This window comes from Corvus moneduloides, chromosome 1 (assembly GCF_009650955.1).
Source record: "Corvus moneduloides isolate bCorMon1 chromosome 1, bCorMon1.pri, whole genome shotgun sequence".
Classification (NCBI taxonomy): Eukaryota; Metazoa; Chordata; class Aves; order Passeriformes; family Corvidae; genus Corvus; species Corvus moneduloides.
The window spans coordinates 86,179,769-86,202,487 of NC_045476.1; the positions used below are offsets into that span (position 1 = coordinate 86,179,769).

General features: G+C 44.4%; 1 protein-coding gene across 1 annotated transcript in view; it reads left to right on the top strand.

Moving 5' to 3' along the window:
* The first annotated feature begins 1,784 nt into the window (after window positions 1–1,784).
* The window catches only part of ANKH (ANKH inorganic pyrophosphate transport regulator), a 107,916-nt gene continuing 86,981 nt past the window's right edge, over window positions 1,785–22,719 (top strand). The window contains exon 1 of the mRNA XM_032117765.1: window positions 1,785–2,346. Within this exon, the coding sequence (XP_031973656.1) occupies window positions 2,251–2,346 (96 nt within the window). The 5' untranslated portion in view covers window positions 1,785–2,250. The remainder of the gene's footprint in view (window positions 2,347–22,719) is intronic.

Below are 22,719 nucleotides of genomic sequence, written 5' to 3' on the forward strand. Positions count from 1 at the left end.
GTACAAGGCTTGCTTCAAAGAAAAGACCTGCAACTTATACCTAAGTGTACATAACAGCCATGTCTAAATTGGCAGGGAATTCAGCTCAGTGCAAGCAAAAAAGTAAAACAAGGCAGCTGGCGTGAGGCCCCTGCATCTCTAAGAGTTTCTGCCTCAAGTCCAGCTTTAGCCGGGTTGGCTGGAGATTGAATGTTCCCTCTCGCTGGACCTGGTTTGAAGCTGTCCGATGGATGAACCACTGGTCCATCTGGAGATGATTAGCTCTGCCTTAGGATGATGAAGATTTGGTGCTTTTAATCCAAAGACACTCTTAGGCAACCACAAACAACTGCTTCCCTCTTCTCAGTTTATGGTCCTCTCCTGTTTTTCTCTCCTTTGCTCCAGGACACCATGCCTGTGGCATTGTAAGTGATCTACAGGATGAAGGCAGGTTTGCTCTCTTGTAAGCATTTGAGTTTGCTCCCCGGTGCTCACAACAACGGCTGTTCCAGCTCAAGGATTGCTAGGTGAGGCAAACTCCAGTCATAGGAAGGAAAAACCTCCAGCACAACTGGGGCTGACTGCCAAAACACCTCAGGAACCAGGAGCTCCTTCACTCTAGCCCCACCCCACAGCCTGTCATCCGTCTACCCGGGATTTTCAGAGCTCCCCTGCTGTTGACTCTCCAAATATGTGGAGTGGTGCTTGGTCATGGGAACATTTTAGTATAGTTGTCTTTGAGAGAGGGAGGCTTTGCAGCACTTCTCTGCTGGCCACTGCTCCTCTGAGAATCAGATACAGGTATCTGATACCTCACAGGGTTCCCACCTTCCCAAAATATTTGCCAGCTCTCCTGGAAGGGGACAAGGTGAAGGTAACACCATAAACCTAAGTGCCCCAGCGAAACTCAATTACAAAGAAACCTTGAAACCATCCTGCAGTTTTGAAAATGCTGAGAAACTTCTGCAAGTCTTTCGGAAGGGGGTTGCTTTCTCATCTTTCTCCCACCCTTAGGCTGGCAGGTCCCGGCTAAGAAGGCAGCCAGTGCCCCAGCCAGCGAGGGCCCTCCTGCAAGCTCCCTTGGGCCACAAGCGCATACCTTTCCCCAGAGCTTTGAAAGATGAAGATGTTGCACTAACAAACGTTCAAGATTTATTTATTTCAGGTGTTTGACCAGAAGAGCTGTGGGTCCGACACATTGGTCGAAGCCTCGTTCAGGACCCCCATTCTTTCCTGCAGCTCCACGAGTGGCCCTGCCCGAGGCCCGAAGCCCACGGCCAGGGAACGCCTTCCCTTGCCCCGCGGCTGCACGAGGAGGGCGAGGGGCGCGCAGATGTGGGGAAGCCCACAGCGCCCGGCGGGGCCCGGCGGGGCGAAGGGGTGCGGACAGGTGCCGAGCCCGGTCCGGCCCGGCGCCGCCACGGCCGCGGGCGGGGGGCGCAGCGCGGCCGCTCCGCCGTCGGGAGGAGCCGCTCGGTGCCGCTCGGTGCCGCTCTTTCCCCCAGCGCCGCCGCCCGGCTGCGAGCGTGTGTCAAACCCACGTGCTCCGCCAGCCCGCGCACCGGGAGCGGCGCCCCGCGGCCGGGCCCCGCCGCCGGCCCCGCACCGCCCTGCGCGGGGACCTCCGCCGGCGGCCGTGCCGCACCGCGGCCTGCGCCGTCCCCGCGGCGGCGGGGAAGGAGGAGGAGAAGGAGGAGGAGGAGGAAGAGGAGGAGGAGGAGGAGGAGGAGGAGGAGGAGGAGGAGGAGGAGGGCGGTGTTTTTCTGCGCGGCGCCGCGGCCGTCGCCCCGCCGCCGGCGAGCGTCAGGCGGGGGGGGGCCCGGCCCGGCCCTTCCCCTGGCCCCCGCGCCCCGAGGATGGCAGCGCTGCCCGCACGAGTGGCTGGCGGCGGTGTCCCTCCTCTTTTTTTTTCCGGCAGCGGCGGCGGCGGCGGCAGCGGCGGCGGATCATTGTTGTGTGGGAGGAGGGCGGCGGGGATGGACTTGATCTCTCGGGTCTCCTGCTGAGGCGGCAGCACAGCGCGCCCCGCCGCCCCAGCCAGCGCCGCGCCGGGCAGGGAGGGACCGGACCGGCCCCCCGCCCGCTCCCCGGCTCTTTATTTTTAGGGGGCTCTGCTGCTTCTCTCCCTCGCCCTTATCTCCCCCCCCCCCCTCCCCGCCCGCACACACGCACAGGGACACGCACGCACCCTCCTCCGGTGCCCTTTCATCCTTCCCCCGCGCCGTCTCCTGCCACGGCAGATGCGCCGCGGGTCACCGCGCAACTGGGACTATGGTGAAATTTCCAGCGCTCACTAACTACTGGCCCCTGATCCGGTTCCTGGTCCCTCTCGGCATCACCAACATCGCCATCGACTTTGGGGAGCAGGTAAGGCAGCGCCTCTCCGGGGAGCTACCCTCTCTCTCCCGCTCGCCCGCCCTCCCGCAGCGCCGGTGTGGCGCGGTCGGCTCCTCCGCCGGGAAGGAAAGGGAAGGAGAGCCGTGCCGAGCCGTGCCCCGCCGTCCTGCCCCGGCTCATCGCGGCGGGCGGGGACTGCGGCCCCTGCGCCGATGGGGACAGCGGGCAGCCGGTGCCGGCGTGCCTGCCCCGGCGGCCGCCCGAGAGCACGGGCTGCCCCGCACCCCCAGGAGATGCCCGGGGAAGGACGGCAGGGTTTGAGTTGTTTTGGGGATTTTTTTCCCCTCGCATTTCAGGATTATATAATCTGAAATTACATAATGCATTGGCCGGGGGCTGGCTGTGGTTTATCCCCGCGCTGACACGGCCGCTCAGGTGCAGCAGCCCCTAGCGCAGTGCAGCGCGGCTCGGCGGCGGCTGGAGCGGGGCGCGGGGCGGGCGACCCGGCTGCCGCCGCCCGCTGCCGAAGGGACGCCGCGGCCCCCCCGCCCCGCCGCGCTGCCGCTGCCGCAGCGGTTCGGCCCCGCCGCCGGGAGCCCCCGCCGCGGCATCGCGGGAGGAGCGCGGCATCCCGCGGGGAGCCGCTCCGCGCCCCCGCGGGGAGGGGGCGACTTCCCGGCGGGGCTCCGAGCAGGTGAACCTCCCGCTGCACCCCTGCACCGCCCGTGTTCTGTGCGCCTCAGCGCTGCTGCAGTTCTGTAGCGGTGTTGGTGACCTAAGGCTGTCCCCTGGCATGGACACCGAGAAGATAGCCCGGTGTATCCGAACCCGCCGTCAGCCTGTCTGCCTGACATGCAACCATCCCAGTTTGTCCTCCCAATCCCCGCTTGCTGCGTTTGCACCGAGAACATGTTCAGTGCTTGACGTACTCACTCCTCTGCCCGAGCTATCCCCGGTGGGTGCTCGTTTGCCACTGCACTGGGGCGTCGGGGAATCTCTTCTCCCGTTTCAGTATTTATGACAGTCCAGGCCCCGGTCTTGTGTTAGGCTGCACTATATAGGACTGTCATTACATTTTTAGTAGGATGGTATATACTACTACTTGGTCACAAGTGTTAAACTGGGCAGCCGCACTAGATATTGCACCCCAAATAGCTTTATCCTTGTCCTAAGTCACTCGGTTTGGCTATGAGGAATAGCCACTTGCTCCTGTGCTTCTTGAGCAAAGATACCAGAAAACTAGTGGGTACTTTCAAGCATTAGTAAAGAAGAAAGTGAAAGAAAAATTTGACAGTGGGAAAAAATAGCTAACATTAATTATATGTTTGTCATGGCTGTGTCAATTGCATTTTGATTCCTAGTCCTTTCAATAAAGAGTGATACTAAAAAATACAATTCCATCCTTATCTAACAATTACATGCTTTCCTACTAAGTCAGTCTTCTATAAAACATACTGGGGGGTGAGGGGGAAGGGAAATCTAAATATAGAAATGACAAAGGAAAAGGTGATTTGAATGCTAATAACTATGCCATGTTAATAACATACAGTAGAAGTTAAATTGAAGGCAGTGCACTCAGCAAACTGAGTATGACAGGTGCATTCATACAATTTGCTTCATACAAGGTCAGCTCAATTCAAGATAAATGTCAGCCTATAAAAAACCATCCCCTTGGCTTCAGTGTGCTCTGAACCAGGATTTCAAAATTTTGCAAGTAATTTTATAAGTGAGGGGCCTTCTGTCTGGCTGGGTACACAGGAGGGATGTTAATCTGTGGAGTATACATGTAAACACTTAAGCAACTTTGACAGTGCCAGGAACAAAAATATCTTAGAAAATTTGTTTTGTTTGATAGCCAAGTAATAGGATTGGCCCTTCAGGAGAGTTGGGGTTATCCCTTGTCTCAGATGGCAGCTTGGGGAGGTATTTAATTGAAAAGGGAGAAATCCAGCCTGCTAGAACTCTAACTTCTTTCAGGAGCAGAAACTGGAAAGATAGTTTTTGTACCAGCCTTACCTACATGGAAATAAGGAAACTGAAGCAGGAGCAAAGCTACACCAGGTCTGAAGGTTCTTCTTACAGACAAAAGGACAGTGATTTTATTTTCCTCTATGTAATACATGAAGTTACTTTTTGCACTTGTAGGACATTACTGTTGGACTTGTAAGGCTGAAAGTACATTGACTTGCTGAGCCAGTCACCTTTCTGTGTTACAAAATTGTAATAATTTTAATGCCAGGGCTGAATGGAAGCAACGTAGAAGAATGGGTGTGCCAACAGGTAGCTCTGCAAAGGCTGTGGTACCCCTTCCTGTGAATGTATCCTGCAGATAAGAAAGATTTTTAAGAATGATAAGGGAAGTAATATTTGCATGAAGTAGTGTTACTTGCACTGGACAATACTGTAAAAGAGACAGGAGAACTACACGTCAGAAGTAAGAGATGACTAAAAAAAATAGGGAGAGAATGGACCTTGCCTGACCAGGGAAGAAGAGATGTGTAAGAAATGCTATAAGTCATAAACCCTTTTGATATATGGTGTTCATACATTGCTCCCTCAAGTGGGGAGAATATTTGGAAGTAGAGCATTCAAAGCAGAGCCTTCTTAGCAAAACCTTATACTGTTAGATATCTGAGACTGAAAAATGAGAAACAAAGAGAATTATACCTTTTTTTTTTCCTATTACCTTGAGAGGCTTTTCAGGGTATTGAGTAGTTGTAGTCAATAGCAGACATCACTAGAAAATTACCAGGTCCTTGATATGCAGGTGCCTCTAGGTTCTTGCTACTTTAAAGGAAATTTACAGTAAGGCTAAAGAATGTTTGTAGACCATAGGTTAAGGCTGTCACCGTTGCCCCATATAAGATGCTTGGTATGGCAAGCATGTTTAGTTTACAGGAAGTAAAAAATGCTGGCTCAGTGCTTAAGAACTAATAAGCTCTGCTCATGAAGTCACTTCCAGGACCACTATAGCCAGTGAAGAGCCTCCTATTGACCCCTGGACTTTAATCCAGTGATGCCTTAGGACAAGGCTATGTTACAATGTTGCTCCAATTTAGTGCGCTGACCTCATTTCTTTACCTCATAAGATCTCTTAGATAAGTACCTGATATTTTCCCTCTACTAAAAAGTAATCCTGATGCATGACGAGGTAAATGACCAGAATATTAAAGAGATAAACCATTTCTAACCTACTTTCTTGATTTCCTTCTGTGACCCATTTCCAATTTATTTACAGTGCTGCATGGCTTTTATGAAATTAAATACTACATAGCTTTTTTCTTAAGAGTATGGCCTTCAGCAAAATAGTCCCAAATATTTTGGTTAAACGTTCCTTCTCCATTCAAATCTGTGTCTCTGTATGTCAGTAATGTGTGTGCATGTGCACACATCTCTTTTTCTCTAGGTATATGCATGCACACACAAATATACACAACAGAGCATTTTCATCCTAAGAGCTTAACACCACCAGAAGAGAGATGGTCCCTTTCATTCTGCCATCGATGACATTCAACTCTCAACATCTTTCCCTGAGATTCATAATAATTGCTGTTGTATTTAAAGCTCGGCCATTGGAGAGCAGAGTTTGCATTAAAAATTCCGGCTCCCATGAAAAATGCTGGATGTACTTGCTTAGAAATAAATACATAAATAAATGCCTCCCATGTGATGGAGAGCAACGCAACCTCAAACAACTCAACCAGCAAATAACAGCATCGCTACCCTGTAGGCTCAAAAATCCATCACCACCCACATCAGTTTTCTTTTAGTTTCAGAGCTGCTCACATATGTTGTGGTGGCCTGACTTGTAACATACGCATGCATTTGCATCAGCATTGTTACAAGGGGGGAAAGCTGAGGTGTGCATGAATTCTCTTTCTCAGAAGCACAGAATCAACCATAGGGAGCGCTAAATACAGTTTGCAAGTGTGGCTGGTTACTCTGCCGGATGCTCATGGGGTGGCAAAGGCCAGGCAGAGAGCAGTTCTTTTGCTCTCAAGGCTTGTCTGCAGTAGTCCCTTAATTATCAGCGGGAACGCTAGGAGGGGCTTTTTGTTTGGGGTATTTTTTTTAAGCTTTGTAGCTATCATGTATCGAGCCCTGATCATTAGTTTGTGTCCCTGTCAGTAGCTGTTGGCTGGGCGGTTTAACTTGCCAGCATAACTTATGTATGCAGACATGGTGTTCAGTGGCTTGTGGGCCCTTGGAAACTAAAACCGAGCAAGCGCAGCCCTGCTGCCTCCTTCTCCAGAGGTCATTCAGGTGCTCTGGTCCTGCAGAGAAGTTGCCATACACTGCCCACGTTGTAGTGTTGGAGATCCAACAGGCGAGCCATAAAGGAAATGCTAGATGTTTTAGATTCCAAATTATTTTGCAGTAATTGCTGGTTTTTTCTTGTATTTGATTGGGGGGTTTTGGCTGGTTTTTTGGCTGGTTTTTTTTTTTTTTTTACTTAAAAGAAGAAAGTTGCCAGAAAAGGAGAACAAGTCATGAATAATGTATCAAAAAGAATTAGTGAGCTTATTGTCTGCCCATGCCATTTGCAAACTTAGTAGGGGGTTAAACATTTTGATTAATGCCTTATGAAGCTCGGTTTTGGGGTAAGCATTATTGTCTGGACATTCAAAACAAGTAATGGGAGAGTTCACATTCCCAGCTGTTCACCAGGGATTTGTGCCACGTTGTGTAACCTTTCCGTGGCACAGTTTCCCTGCCTTTGAAGTGTGCCTAGACACCTACCTGTATGTAGATGTAATGAAAATTCATGTGTCAGAAGCACTCTGAGATGAAAGGTGCTGTATGAGTGCAAAGTACTCCTGTTATTGATGTTGTAAGAGGTCAGGGACTCGTTTAAATTGTGTAGGACTTTAGTACCATATAAACAAGAAAGCTAACAAGGTCCTATAATTGGTGTACAACATGACTGTATGTTATTACCACAACCGCATTACTAATAGGGTATGCTGATGGAAATGTCCTGTTTATTTTAAATGAATGTGAACCACACAGCATTTTAAATTAAATTTAGATGAAATTATGTTGAAGAAGGAAACATATACAGAGTAAACTATCAACAGAAGTTTTTTTGTTGTTATTCTTTTCCATGGCATTATTTTGAAGTAGTTTCTCTTGCAGAACTCACAAGCCAAAAAAGGAAATAGCTAGGAATGACCACTGAAATACATCCAGCTTTCCTGTTTAGAGTGAGCAAATCCAAGTGAGACCCTCTATGAAGGATTAAAAACCAAACCACATACACCAGAAGTAGTAATTTTCAGATTTTATACCTCAGCATTGTCTCCAGAGACTTTTCTGTAAGCAGCACAGCTTTACTTCCCTCTGCATGCCAGCCTGTGCCCTCCAGCCCTAGCTCCTAAGTGGTCATCTGTCAAGCACTGGAGGTTTTCACACCAGTGCTAGGTGGGCTCTAGACCATGTGGACAACTCTTGAGACTACCCTAGAGGTTAATTAGGCTTATCTGTCTGTGTTAGTGCAGCGGGCGTTAGACCCCAGGCATTGCATTCACCACTCGCACAGAGCATTTGCTGGCATTTCACAGCAAGCAGTGCATGCTGAGATCTGGGAAGAAGTCAAAGATCTCATAAACCGTTGCACATAAAAGCCAAATCCCAGCAAAGCGCTAATGTTCTTAAAGCTGACAAAGACTTACTCCTGGCAGCTAAACCAATATGTATTTGCATTTTATAGCATGCAAGGTACAAAATAAACAGGTTATGAAGAGCACTGGGGCTATCACCACTGGAGATTTCACATGGTACTAGAAATTATGAGAATGAACCTACTAATGAGGTGTCCATTCCCTGCAGTGCTCCATGTTGCCATAGTGTAAAATACATAATCTTGAGCTAGGACTTGTTTTGCTTCGTTTGTCAGAACCTTCCCTTTTTTTATCCTGCTCTCTCCTTCCTTCACAAAACCATCCAGTTCCCTGCCTCCTGCCTCCCACCTCCCATGGCTGTGTCAGCTTGGCTCTAAGGACTTCTCTGGACTTTCTTATGCTTCACTGTTAAGAACTGGGAGGTTTTGTACTTGATGATAACCATTCAGCATGTCTGAAGGAGTTGGCTATCTGTAGAGCTGTAGAGATAGCTTATTTTCAGGACAGGTTGGAAGGAAGGAGGGAAAAACAACTCCATGCAGCCACTTTTTAATGAAGTAATTTAATTAATCTCAAACTGTACGTTCAGATGATAATTGCCCACCAGGTTGCTGGAGAATAAAACTTTGAGGTCTGTGGGATGGAAACAATTCTCCCTACCAGAAGATTAACTCATGCAGTGGGAGACAAGGAGCATTTAGAGCTTTGCCAAGCAGTCCCAGTTTCCAGTCTCTAGGCTGGAGGGCCCTCTCTGGAGATAACTCCAGACATAATATCATTAGATATCCACTGAAAAAGGTGTTAAGGGTAACCAAATACTTCTCATGCTTATTTCAGAGATAAGGCTTCTCCTCCCTATGCCAGTGAAAATCTGGAAGACTAAGACAGCATCAGGAATTGAAATCAGGAGTTGAAAATACTCCAAGCCTAATGTTAAAACATGGGTTCAAAACTGAAATTTGAAAGGGTTTTGAACCCCTCTATTCTGTATCATGTTGAGAAATCCCCGAAGTAAAACTTTAGGTTGTGAACTGACCATTTGATTTGTTTCGGGGCTTTTCTTGTTTATTTCTTTTGGCTGCCTTTTTCTAAAACCAAGAAAGCTGATTTCTCTTTACATTTGCTTTGGTCTGAGCTGATTGCTTTTAAATCATTGCTCATTTTGCTGCTGCCTGAAGAACTTGGTTGTATACAAAGGCTTATATGACAGGGCCAATCTTATGACTGAAGATAAGTGTCTTTTTATATGCAAAGAAGGCATACACTCAAGGCTCCAGCTCTGAAAGTGCAGATTCTATGTGTTCCTATCTTGATCCTAGAAAAGACATTTCTCTGTCTTTGTGTGAGTTTCATCAGTTCTAAAATAGTGATGTGTTTCACAAGGCAGTTACAAAGTATATTCCTTCATATTTGTAAAACATGGATGTAAGTTGCTGTATAAATAGAAAATTTAAATATATCTGCCAGCTCATGCAGAAAATTCCATGCATAAAACTGAGCAATTCCAAACAGATTTTGCTTTGCAGCTACTTAGAGAAATCTGTAATGTTTTTAAATAACAGATATTACTGCTGAGCTCAATTCCTGCTTAAATGACATATCAGAAAATGTGTTTCTTAAAAAAAATACATGAAATTTGTAACTATCTTAGATTTTAACTAACTAATTTAATCAGCTATTGATACCTCATGCTCTTTGTACTTGGAAACCTGTGAATTTTGGGGTGAGGGAAACAGGAATGTTAATATGCAATTAGATCATCAGATTGCACTTCTTTCTGCTTGCTCGATTTTCTACTGACATGATATTGCTGTAGCTATGGTTTTAGACACCACCACTGTCTCTTGAGATAACCATTAGATAGAGAATTAAAAAAGAACCAGCATAAGAGATGTGAATGACCCGTGCACTTCAGTGTCCGAAACAGCAAAGCTCTGCAGTTCTCCCATCTTCTGTCTCCTCTACGGTATCACCTCTCTTTCAGATTTTCCACAGAACTTCACTACCTAGCTATGGAGTTTTTCTACATGTGCAGTTTTTCTTGATGAGTTCCCTCCTGATGTAATGCAGAATAAAAGAGCCTGCATGAAACATTAACTAAGAATAATTCCAGGTGTAAATATTCATTTTGTTCCAAAGAGGGCTGAAGTAGAGCATTGTTATTTGCAAAGGCACAGTTGATTTCCACAGCTTTTGCAAGAGCATTCTAAAAAAGGACAAAGGAAAAATACTGGAGAGTAAGGAGCAGGTTGTTGAAAAATAAGTGCCACAAGGGTGTGAAATCTCTCAAGTACTATTTTAATTATTTTTCCAAAGATGATGCAAAAAAATTCACTGTTCCTGTTTTGGCTGGAGTGTTACTGTTGGAGAAAGGGTGGTCACTGTTGCCCAACATGTCCAGTTTTCTTTACTGATGTAGGGGTTCAGCAAGAGTTCAGCTTTTAGTGTGGGAAGTGAATAAACTGCAAGACACTACTTATTTTCAAGTGTTTTGCTTCACATAGTATTTCTGCATTGTTAAGGCAGTTTTTTCCAACCCTTTTCAATTTTGACAGCCCAGAAAATTTTCAGTGGAGTGCTGAGAAAGTTCACATGCATAGGAGCTGGAGAACCTACATGGTTTTATATTTCTTCATTACCTGTTTCCAACTCCTTGTAAACATTCCCTAAGGTACAGGGTTCTGTGGGGCTGAAATCTCACCAAACCAAAGCATGTGCTAGTCTGTTTGCTGACAAGTACATTTGAAAGGCTTTTGACTGGGAGATGGTCTGCCTTCTGGCCTTCTTACCTGTGTTTTGTACTTAAATTAGTGAATGAAGTCAAATGCAGGCTGCACCTGAACTTTAATGTGCTGGCATGGGTTTTGCCTGTGCTGGCTGAAGAATGCAGTAGTGCCTGCCAGCTGGGACTGATTTTTTTCCTTCATCAAGTCCAATGTGCAGCGTGTGTAGGTGTAAGGGGTGCAACCACATAACCCAATGTTCTTCCCTTGTTTTTTAAAAGATGGTATTTGACATCTACTTTCCTGAAAATGCAGGTTTTATGTCTCGATTTTATTGGGCTCTTTTTCCTGTTCGCTTCCTACTCACCCCTCCCTCCTTCTGCTGCGTACCAGTGACCAGTATCTTATTTTTGTAACCTCTGTGTTAGTATACAGTAGCTGCTGTTCCTGTAGCCATGGGTAGCTAAGGTGAGATAGCCTCTGATCCACCTCTGGCAGCTTCTCTCCTCAAGGCAAAGGCTTTCCTTGCCACAGCATACCAATGTGCTCCTAGAACTTGGCAGCCTTTGATCTCAAATCTGCTGTCCTGCAGATGGAAGACAGATTCTTGAGCAAGTCCTTCATTGCCATTTCCTCTGTCAGCATCTTAGCAATTAAAAACCCTTTAGGCCATTTGAAAAGAAAATGAATTGTTAGCAGTATCACAGGGTGGGACGACACTTCACATTTTTGGTTCTGTTGAGAGGGGAAAAAATGTCAGTTACGCAAGAGGAAAGATTATAGAAGTGAAGCATTTATAGCTTGGACAGAAAAGGGAGTTTGATAACCATCTGCAGTTGTATGAACTGTGCTGTGGTCATGAAGGAGAGGAAAGGGGAAATGAGGTTACCTAGGTCACTGCTGTGGAGAAGAATGTGGGCAGGAGCGGTGAGAAAGATTGGGGTGGTAAACAGAGTTTAAACTGAAAAGATTCCAGATGATTTTCCAATTAAAAAGCAGAAGTTTTTCCCTCTCACTTTACTTCCTTCTAAATGTGGCACAAAGAGTGTTGGCCTTTAGACAGCATTAGGTGGTGATCACTGTAAAGTGCTGTACATGATGGGTCAAACCTGAAGACCACATTTTCTGGTGAGGGAGACAACCAGCTGGAGAACCTCATACTCCTCAAAGGCATTCAGTGCACTCTAGAAGGACATTGTAGTTACAGGCTCTTACTAAGGTAAAGTGTAAAAAACCTGCCACTAAGAGGTGAGGAATTTATTTTATTAATAATTGGTGGTCATAATACAGTTTTCTCACAGCACCCTGTTTTTCACATGCTGCCTCCCAGATTCAGCATACAGAGAGCACTTGCTAGGGAGAGAAACCAGGGCTACCTAGCTAGTGGAAGTATTGACTGTGAATCCTTGTCTTGTTCCTTTTAAAAGCATTCACTGGAGGCAGCATGCCCTTTGCTACCCAGGTGAACAATACACTGTGTTAGGGTCTCCCTGGTAGGGCTGAGGGGAAAACATCCAAACAAAACAAGTGTATTGAAATGGAGGAGCCTTTCCAGTATGAGAGAAGCAGAGTGTTGAGATGTCCTCAGTGTGGAAGTAAGGGAGATCTTAACTCTGCTTTTTAGCTGGAGGCTTGCTGAGTTTTTTGAAGGCATAAACTGCCGGGAGACAAGACTTGGCAAGCACAGGGGAGGTTTCAGTCCTGTGGTCCCATATGCTATATGTCCACAGCCCTGCAGCCTTTCTTGACCTTTCTCACTTACCCTTTCTTACTGTCTTTCCAGTTCAGTTCTTTGGGTTCTTTGGTTGGTTGTCCCATGGGTGCTGGAGTGTATTAGTTATACAGACAGCTCTGTGGCTGTGTTCCCAGACTGGGGCTGCAGTGCAGCACCTCTCCCTAATTGCTACCGGGGAGCCCATCCATTTTGCCCTCATCCTGTTACTGGCTTGGGTAATTTATTCCATCATTCCATCCCCCTTCCTCCTCCACTATGTCATTTTGGATATGACTTTGAACATTAGAATTATTTGCAACCTACTCAGCCCAAGAGGCCAGCTAAGAAGATGGGGTCACACCAGCCACCAGCTCTGCCCAACAGAAGTGAAAATGCCAGGTGATGTACTTGACATCTCTGGTCATTTTTCTCTGCACTTCAGCAGCACATAACAACTGGTAATGCAGGCCTCCAAATTTAGTGTGACAGCACTGTCAGCTTCCCCTGTAGTTATGTTGGGTCATAACAATTTTGCAATCTTAAGCGTTCACTTTAAAAGAGGAAGAAAATCCAAACCACGCAACATTTTTCAGCTTATTAAAACACCAAAGGCAGTCATCCGCTGAAAGCTTTTTTTGTCACGGGTAAGCATGTTTTTCACATGCTTCTTTAAGATACACATGCACATGCATATGTATGAGGTGTGTTGTGAGCAGGAGACTGCCTTTGTAGCAGAATTACACACTGAGTGGTGCTAAAGTACTGTCTTGATTACTACTGACTTACATCCAAGACTGTAAGGTCAAGGAAATAAGGAGATGGGCTGTAACTGCACATGTACCTGAGGTGTTGCTTATAGTTTGAGCCATCTCTGGTTACATGTTGCATGTGCAAATGCTGTTTTGTTTTTGAATCAATGGTTTTGTACATGGATTTTATCTTTCCAAAATGTGACCTTGGGAGCACTCCTGATCACTGCACCACTGTTCTTTATATACTTGTGGGCAGTCATTTTGCTTCAGAGTGTTTTATTTCAAAGCATGAAAGCATGACGACCTTTCAGTATTCACAGTCTTGTTCTTATATGAGCTTTCTGAGATGCAGTCAACGGTCTGCTGGTTAGGACATGCTCCAGCATTGTAATAGTCTTGGGAAGAGCTTTCATCAGCAGTGCCTTCTGGATCTAATATATAAGTAGTGTGGGTTTTTTCTGTTAATACAGTGCAGAGACCAGTGTTTCTGTCTTTAAATAAATTCATAATAAATCACAGCAGGTATCCTGCTTGACATTTTCTTAGTCTAGGCTTGACCTGTTGGTGAGCTTTGAGTCGCTGTCCAGAAAAGGCCAATGTCATTGTGGGCTAGCTTTTCCAAATCACAGCATGCCATTTTTGTCAGCTGCAAGCTCCTACCACTTTGTGGGTGGTTGCATCACTGAGGAGAAAATAGCTAATGAAGGCACAATCATTGCCTCGGGACTTTGTCAAGGAAACCTCATGTGAAGTTACATACTTGTGACTTTGAGCTCCAAGAGTTTGGTTATGCTTGCAGTAATCTGCAGATGTGGGGTGTGCTGTATTCTGTGTGCATCCAGAGATTGAAAGGGGAAATGAGTGCTAAGAAAGAGAGGTTTAGATCAAGAGGGAAGCTGTCTGAAAGGGAAAAGCCTGACATCTTTAGCTTCAGAAATACCAGCACATCCCAGAAGTCCTGGGTCATGAAAGCTTTTCACTGCATTGGAAGGGCTGAAATGCTCCAGTCAAAGTGACTGTGGGGCCATAATTTCATCACTAATATCTTGCTGAATAGCAAACTAGAAACTTTTCCCTCTGTCATTCTGCTGGAAGTCTAAGGCAGACAAAGGAGGCATGCCAGTGCAAGTTTAGCTTAATGAGAAGACCATCGGGTTCTGTATGACCAGCATTGAGAAGAATGTCAAATCAATACTTGTCCAGCTGGTGATAAAGGATAACCTGAGCTTAACTGTAGAAATAAATGGAGGAAAAAATATGACTCACTAATGTCCTTGGCCTTTTTTCATGAACAGAGAATAGTAGCAGCACGTGAAACCATTAGATATGAATACAGTCTCTTGAGAGCTCTGAGTATGGAGTGCTATGACAAGAAATAAGCAAATTGGCTGGACAGGGAAGTGGTTTTGTCTGCATCCAGAAGAACAAAGAATATTTGAGTCTGTTGTTTTGGTTTTTTTCACTCTTAACGTGCTTATAGCATTAGGGAACCCTAAGCACTGTTCTGCTTTGCTGTTGACACAGCATGGGGGTGAGGGATGCACAGACAGGTTGGAACAATTACAAGAAGGGATTAGTAGCTATTGCAACTTCTGGGAGTTGGTTTCAAAGGCAGCTGCAAGCATGAATGTGTCTTATTTGCTTTCCATGAAGAATAGTGCCTCTATAGTCTCTTGACATTTAGAATCAAATACCTCTACACTTTCCTTCTTTCTGTTTTGGACAGATAAGATTCTATAACCTCAAATCTTCTGTGTATATCCCTTTGTTTTGCAATTCCTTTGTGAAAGAAAGAAAACAACCATTGAGAAAGAGAGAAACAGGATATAAGAATAAGGAGCTGCACTCAATTCAATCCTTTTTTTGTCTTCCACTGAATCCCTGCATGGCAGTGCAGTGATGCAGCACCATAACCAACAGTCTGGCATCTGCAGCCTGCCAAGCTGAACCCTGAAGGATCAAGCATCATCAATCTCATCTTTTATTGTCTGGTTTTGGCTCTTTGTTTATACATATTTATTTAAAACTGGGGATTTTTTTGTTTCAGCCCTTGGCTTTGGACCTCCTGTGCCCTGCTGTAGTTGGTGGCCCTGGACAGCTCCTGTCCCTTCACCTTGTCATCCTGTCCCCTATTTACTGCCCCTTTTTTAGTTCACAGTAGTCTGTAAGCTTCAAATACCGTCTTCTCTTCTGTCTCCTCTGCTTTTCCTTTTCTGTGCCTGTCCACAGGCTGCCTCCAAGGCACATCCCATTGCTGTTTGCAGACAAGCAGCCCACAGTTAGTATGGCAGCAAGGTTCCCACTGCCTGCCCCCAACAGATTCCTTCCTTGCAAACAAGAGGCCTAGTTCAGCAAAAGAAATGCTTAGTTAGAACTCTTTTTTATGTTTGTGGGCTTTAAATATAGGCCTCACTTAAGCTCATGTACAGGTATTTATCTCATATGAGACAGCCAGACTTCAAATGAAGAATGTGACCTTTGTAAAGCTGCAAGGCTTTTATCTAGCAGAGGGTCCGTGCTTGCCTCTTCTCCTCCACACATGCAGTTGTGGTACCAGGCAAATGCTACCCAGCTGTATGTGTTCCTCCTTTGACATCCCACCGTGTCGGAGCCAGGTCCAGGTCCGTGTGGTTCAGATACTTTTGCTCTAGGACTGGCATGTCACAGTGCTGCCGAGGCATGGCTGTGACCACTTCACCACTTGACCTGTGGCTCCCTCTCGTCCTCACCCAGGTGGCTTGTTTTGAATTCCTGCTCAGCACGATGCCATGTAGGAGAAGCAGTGAAGTTTTTGTCCCTGCATGCTGGTGTCTGATGGCACATGATAAATGCCTGGTGTCCTCACTGGTGGCTTTTTTAAAAGACCTTGCAAACAAAGGTCAGGGTGATTATTCTCACTAAGTCTTAAAGCCAATTTCTGGATCACAGACGAGAATAACATTGCCTGCATTCCCCACATACCTGTTCATCCTGCTGTTAGGTCTCATTGCTGTGGCTGACCAGGAATGTTTTCTTACCTGCATGGCCAGAGATAAAGATGTTGGAGTGCTGAGGGAATCTAATCTCAACAAAGTCCCTTTTGGATCAGAGAGCACTTCTGCTTTTTGGTGTATTCTTTCAAAGACAATCCTTTGAGGAAACCCGGGAGAAGCATGTCAGACTCAGTCAGTGGTACATGGGCATGAATATAATGTGCAGAGAGGTCCAGGTATTGTGAAGGTGCTCACTGTAAGCTTCAGACAGAAACGTTCCCATTGTGAATCTGTGCATCACTTGAGGGACTTTGATGTTTGTGACCATTTTTAACATTATAAATATTTTTAAAATGCTATATATAATTTGTCTTCAGACATTTTCAGGTCATAACTAAACTACTAGGCTTGTTCCAAATTAGAGATGGATGGCATGAATAGCACAGTGTGAGTCAGACCCATCACATGTTCTAAATTAAACTTGTGCTGAGCCAACATTGATCTTAAGACTCTTTCTGAACATCTCCCTATCTTACAGAAATTGCTGATCATGTTTCTAAAGAGGTTAATAATGAAGAAAAACTAAAGCAGAAGCATGGAGGACAATTGTATGATGGGAGGACTTAAAACATGCAACTAGGAGAAAGTATTCTGAATAAACAAGTTAGTGAAATAACAGCTTCAGTAGCAGATAGGTTTTGGCTTGCCTAGCACTGTTAAGAGTTCAAATTGCAAACCTCTAATGTTGCTGGAGCAGGGTTGTCTCCTAGTGAATACAGATGGGTGTTTCCCTACCTAGGCATTGCAAGCTGCCTGAAGTATAACCACAAAGGGCTCCTGTTTTCTGGGGGGGGGGAAAGAAGAGTTATGAGGGTAACATAAAGATCAGAAGATAGGAGGTCTTGAAGGATTAATCTGATGACCTGTTCCCCAGTAGAGGTAATACATGCTTTAAGTGAAATTTCACCTGAGATACTTTGCACAGTTCTGGCCATACATACTTAAGGCAGGTCAGTTCAAGCTTGTTCAAAAGATTAGGCAAAAGAAACCCCAGCTATTAATTTCTCCTTTTGTTTTTCATCATCTTATCTGAGAAGGTAATATGGAAAGGTTTTGGTTTCTGTAGCCCAGCAGAGAAAGGTAGACTGTGATTAAGGTGTTTGTCTGTGAGGGAGATGGGATCGTGTTTTCTGATGGGAAGATGGTAGCCTACCTGCAAACAAGAGGAAATTGAGTAGCAACATATGACTTTGAACAGACGATGAGTGCTTTTAAGCTGGAAATGAGGAAGGCTCCTGGCTACCAGAAGAATGAGACTCTGGAATGATCAGGGTCAGGAAAGCTGAACAACTTGTTTTTAAGATTGCGTTAATGAAAGTAATGCTATTGTAGGTGTACCTGGAGCACCACAAAGGACTGAAGCCTACACCCCTGCAAATTGTTTCCATTCCCTTTGTGAAGGGAAGGTAGTAAACTTCTTAATCTGAATAATCTGAATGCTGTGGTTCTAAAATACTTGTTTTTCAGTATTTCTGCCTTCTTTGAAAGAGGTCATTGCTTACTTTAGACCTTCACAAACCCTGTTCTGTCATAGGAATGATTCCCAGAAACGCAAGGTGTCCCCTCACCCAGGGACACAGAGGCAGGGGGCTGCTTCTGAGGGGCTGACATTGCTGCCTCTGCTGCTGCTGCTGGCGCTGGCGAACAAACAGAGCTCTGTTCATTTTCTGCTCTAGCAGAACGAGCAGGGGGCGGGGAATGGGACAGAAGAAGGATGAGCTTGGGGATGGAGTTTGCTCAATTGAATGAGAAAAACGTAATGAGAGAAGACAATGTATATTCAGGTTCATAAAGAAATTCATTCAATGATACATGTTAAACAAAATTTGGAAGGGTTTGCTAATGCCCTTTTATTGCTGTTCCCAGGACAGCTTATCTGTTCATTTTTCTGTTTTGCGTGCTAATGATAAATCAAAGCTGATCATCTTGTCATTGCCATTGACCCTGATTTAGGACAATCTAAAACCATAAAATACCTTCCCTTTTTCTCTTTGCTTATGTCTTCTCCCAGCATTCCAAATAGCAAGCTGCAGTTGTGATATGAAAATAATTTTAAAGAGGGAAGCTTCCAGACTTGACTTGAGCTTCCAGTATTGAGAGCACTGGAAGAGACATGCTTATCTTTTATTGGCCAATTTGAAAGTCTCAGTCTGCATATTTCCATCCATTTGAATTATGTTGCTTTGTCCTTCTGAAAGCAAAGCAGCCATTATTACAGTAATGAGAAAAAATCTATTACAAGTTTTACAAGACACAGTACTTTCAAAAATGTGGCATTTTAGAAGTGTGGGCATTAAATTTGTTGGCCTGTGCATAACTGGGCTACTAAGAAGCCATATTGGTGCTGTTCTAGTTGGTTAAAAATGGAATTTTAAAATGTTTTTGTGATGTCACTAGAACAGTGCATGCAATAAGGAGAGCAAATGCTGAAACATGAGAGTCTTAATTCTGTGTCTGAGAGATTCTGCATTTTCATTTGGGTGAGTTGAGGCTGAGGGAAGAGGGACTCTCATTTGACTTGGGGGCTTTGGGGTTCTTTTCAGTTTCACCACATACATGCGAGTGTTTGAGCACTGTTGAAGCACAGTCCAGTTACTCTGCTGGCAGCAAATGGAAGCAAAAGACCATGAGATGTGTCCTACCTGCTCTGACCTGTGGCCATCATCTGGCCCTACTCCTTCTTCAGCCCTGCTGAGGAGGGATGGCCAGGAAGAGGGCAGGCAAAAGGTTTGTCTCACTCTGTCACTGCTGTATGTGCAAAGAAGTGAATCCTCTGGCCTTTATGAAGTCTCTTAGGTTGACTTTTTTTTTTTTTAAATCAGGGCAATGTTCATTTTCCCACAAATAAAGTAGCAGATCTGTTTACTTTATACTTACGTCCTAGACTCAGGAAGGTTGAAATCTCCCTGCAGCATCGCTGTTCCCTTTCATCTCTAATAATCACTCCTCATTGCTAGACTAATACATGGGAAAATGGGTGCAGATTTGGTATTTCCTTGAATATCTTCACTCCTTGAATAGTCATGATGACCCCTGTAACCATAGATAGGTAGCAATGCCCTCAGAAAGTAGAAAACTGATTTTCTTTCTTCCCCAGTCTTTTTTAAAGACTGGTCTTTTTCATTCACTCTTGGTAGTGAATTAGGAATTTGCTGTATCATTGTTAACTACGCAAAATAAAGACAGTCTGGAAATAGAAATGGCTGCAGCCTGTGCAGATAGATATCAGCTGTTGCTCAATGTCATTATGAAACTGTGAAGTCATCAGAAATAGTCCCCACAGGGAACGTGAATATTGGGCGCAATGCTGGGTTTCCAAACTGACAATAGAGAGACAGAAACCTGGATAAAAGAAAGAAGAGGAATATCACATGACATAAAAGCAGCTCCAGTTCTTTTTGGCTCACTGGCAGTTTTTTGCTGTCTTGTAATACCTGATACCCACAGAAAAGATTCATGAAGATCCATGATCAATAAGTGCACTCTTAATCCAAGATGGTGTGTAGTGTTTCCCTGTGCTCAGTGGGAACTTTCTCCACATTAACATTGAAGCCATGCAAAAACATGACCCTTGAAAGTGAGCAGGAGGAGGAGATTAAGGAAAGGATAACTTATCTTGTTAATGACACCAAGGAATAAGACACTCAAGAGAAATCCAATAGCTTCAGCAGTAAAGGTCCCGTTAGCACTGTCAAGGATGAAAAGGAAAGCCTTTAAGAAAAAGAGGCAATAAATTTGCTTTCCAACGCCTTTATCACCCATTACATAAAAAAGCCTGAGGGAACAAGATCTTACAATTGGAAAGAGTCTTGATGGCCCAAAACTCAGCCCAGACATTGGAACAAAAGCTATAGTCATCACATTTCTTTGCTTTCCGGACAAAGAACTTATTATGTAAAAAGCAGAATAAAACTCAAGAGCCTGGGATATGCCAACAAGCAAACCTCCCTTCACTCAGACAATAAAAAAACAGATCAGGAGAGAGGACTAAATGCAGGACTTCAAACAGCAGCCTGTTAACCTCGTCAGACCAATGTGAGTTTGTGATGAAGATCCACCAGTTTCACCTACAGAAAATGACACCATCTATGCCTTTTGGAGTTTTTCTTGTAACATCAAAGCCAAAGATTCCACAACTTCCATCAGAACTTAGGGCTGTTGTAAAAGTGAGGGGTATCTGCTCATTCATATAACATGATTCAGCTTATTTTGCTTCCAATAATGTTGAAATCACTGCTGAGTGCTTGTTGCCTAGTAGTGATGTTTCAGAAGAGAAAGAAAATATAGAAGTGAGTAGTTGAAATACTTGTTGTTGTGTTACTGCCTCAACAATATTTCTGTATCACTTGTTTGCCATAGACAGAGAAGTCAGCAATGAAGGAGAAGGTAGATGGCACTCATCGTTGACAGAAAAAGAGTGAAAAAGTATTTTTACTTAAGAACTAATACCAGATAATCCTAATGAAGCTGCAGGATGTCACGTGTAGAAAGAAGCAGCCAAATCTCACAGATTATTGTGAAACTTAAGAAAATAAGGCAAAGAATGTTCTTTTCTTTTAATGCTCCAATAGCTTGGTCTTTATTTGTAAAGGCTACCCTTTATTTTAAGGGTACTTTTATGACCAAATTATTAGTATTGTTATAGTAAGATTCAGAGCTCCCAGGAGAGATAAGGAAACCACTGCATCTGCCTTCACTGGATAGCCAAGGAGTGCTGTCTTTCATGCCTCCGCTGGACATAATTTTTGCCCACTGACAGAAGGCTACTGCTGGGAAGAACCAGCTCAGCCCTGAACAAGCAAAAAGACGATTTTCACTACACAGATGTGTGAGATGTTTTCTGGGAAGAAAAGTCAGATCAAGCTGATCCCTCATAACATTAATCCCGTGAAAATAAAATTTAAGGCAGTGATTCAGGCAAGCTTCTGTTTGAAACTCTAAATTGAGAACTACTGTCTGTGAATAGTTCTATTTTCCACAATTTTCTATGGTGATAAATGTTTATGTTACCTACAGAAGAATAACAATACATATAGCTGACTATACCCATTTGTAACACAGTTAAAGGAGGAGGGCGAGTTAAGGCCATGAAACAGGCTGCTCTGAAGCTACAGCTACATTTTCTCTTTCTATTTTAAAAATACATAAAGAACCAATGTTTCAGTATTGTATTGTCTGAATTGTATTTATTAAACTAAGAGCAGGAATAGAAAAAAACATCAGTCTAGCCAAATCCACTAACATATAGTGAATAAGCCTCAGACAGGTAAAAATTGGGAAGGCTATAAAACAGCTGTAGAGAGCAAGCAGCATCATTTGTAGTATTAAATTTCAGGAAAAAAATATTAAAGAAAAAAAGTTGCAGATGATAAGATGATATAACCCTGCACAAATGTGCAATTACACTAAAAAAAAATACTCCCAAATGGTTTACTTGATTTATCTGCATTTCAGTAGTCCATTCTTCAGCCTTTTACTATAGAATTTCAATATCTCATGAGTAGCATACATGCAGACTTAGGGATACCAGAGCAAAGCTTAAGATAAAAATTAGGTGTGCTTATGCAGTAAAAGGGATTTTTTCATTATAATATCTTGGCTGCCTTACTGTGTCTGCGACCAGAGAGTTTAAACTTGAAGAAAGGACAGCTCCTGTGTTTCAAACAAGCAAATAACAAAGAAGTTCAGTTACAGCATCCTGTATTTTAACACCATGTTTCATTCTAGATCACCTACACTGTAGTTACTTAGTATTCTGAACACCCAGCATATTCTTTTTAAAAAGAACCACAAAAAGTATTCTTGTTTTCTTCTCATGTTCTTTCTAGTTTGCATGACACTGCAACTGTACTTCCTTATTTGCAGTTACAGCAGTAGTCAGAAAAGATTGTTTCCTCTAGAAACCCAAAGACCCCCCCTTTTGCTTCTAAAGGTTGTGCTTTGCCTGCTAGCAAACATCTGCCTCCAATTTCTATGCAGATGCTCTTGATCACATGTATCTGAGTCATGTTTCTTCTGGAAACATAGGCAATGAATTCTCTAAATATCGAGCTGACCTGATGTACTGAATGGCCACTTATTCGCTGCTTCCTGTGCTGGGGTACAACTGATGGCAGCAGTGCTGCTGTGCTCTCAGCTTAGATGTCACCAGTAGGGTAGTTCATAGCCCAATGTGCAATAGCCTTTAAGTTAAAAAGTGATAAAAATACATTCTTCAGAAAGCCCACAATCTTAAAGAAATTCCCTTTCTTCCCCAAAAAACACCTCCCCATCCCTTTGCCAGGTCGCAGCAGTTCTTACTCAATCAGCACCTAGTTTCTTCCCTTCCGCAGCCATCACCAGAACCACTGGGGATTATTTACAGTGCTGACACTCCTGCTCTCACATGAGTCCCAAAGCTATCTCTGGCAACTTCAGCATAAGAGTGCAGCTAAGCTTGGCAGAACTGCACTGGTGAACTGGGGAGCATTGACAAACAAGGGGACATAGTGGCATCACAGTCCCCTGCAGCTACTTCCTTTTAGAAAAAAAGAGTTCATTAGTGTTAAAGTTTGGTTAAGT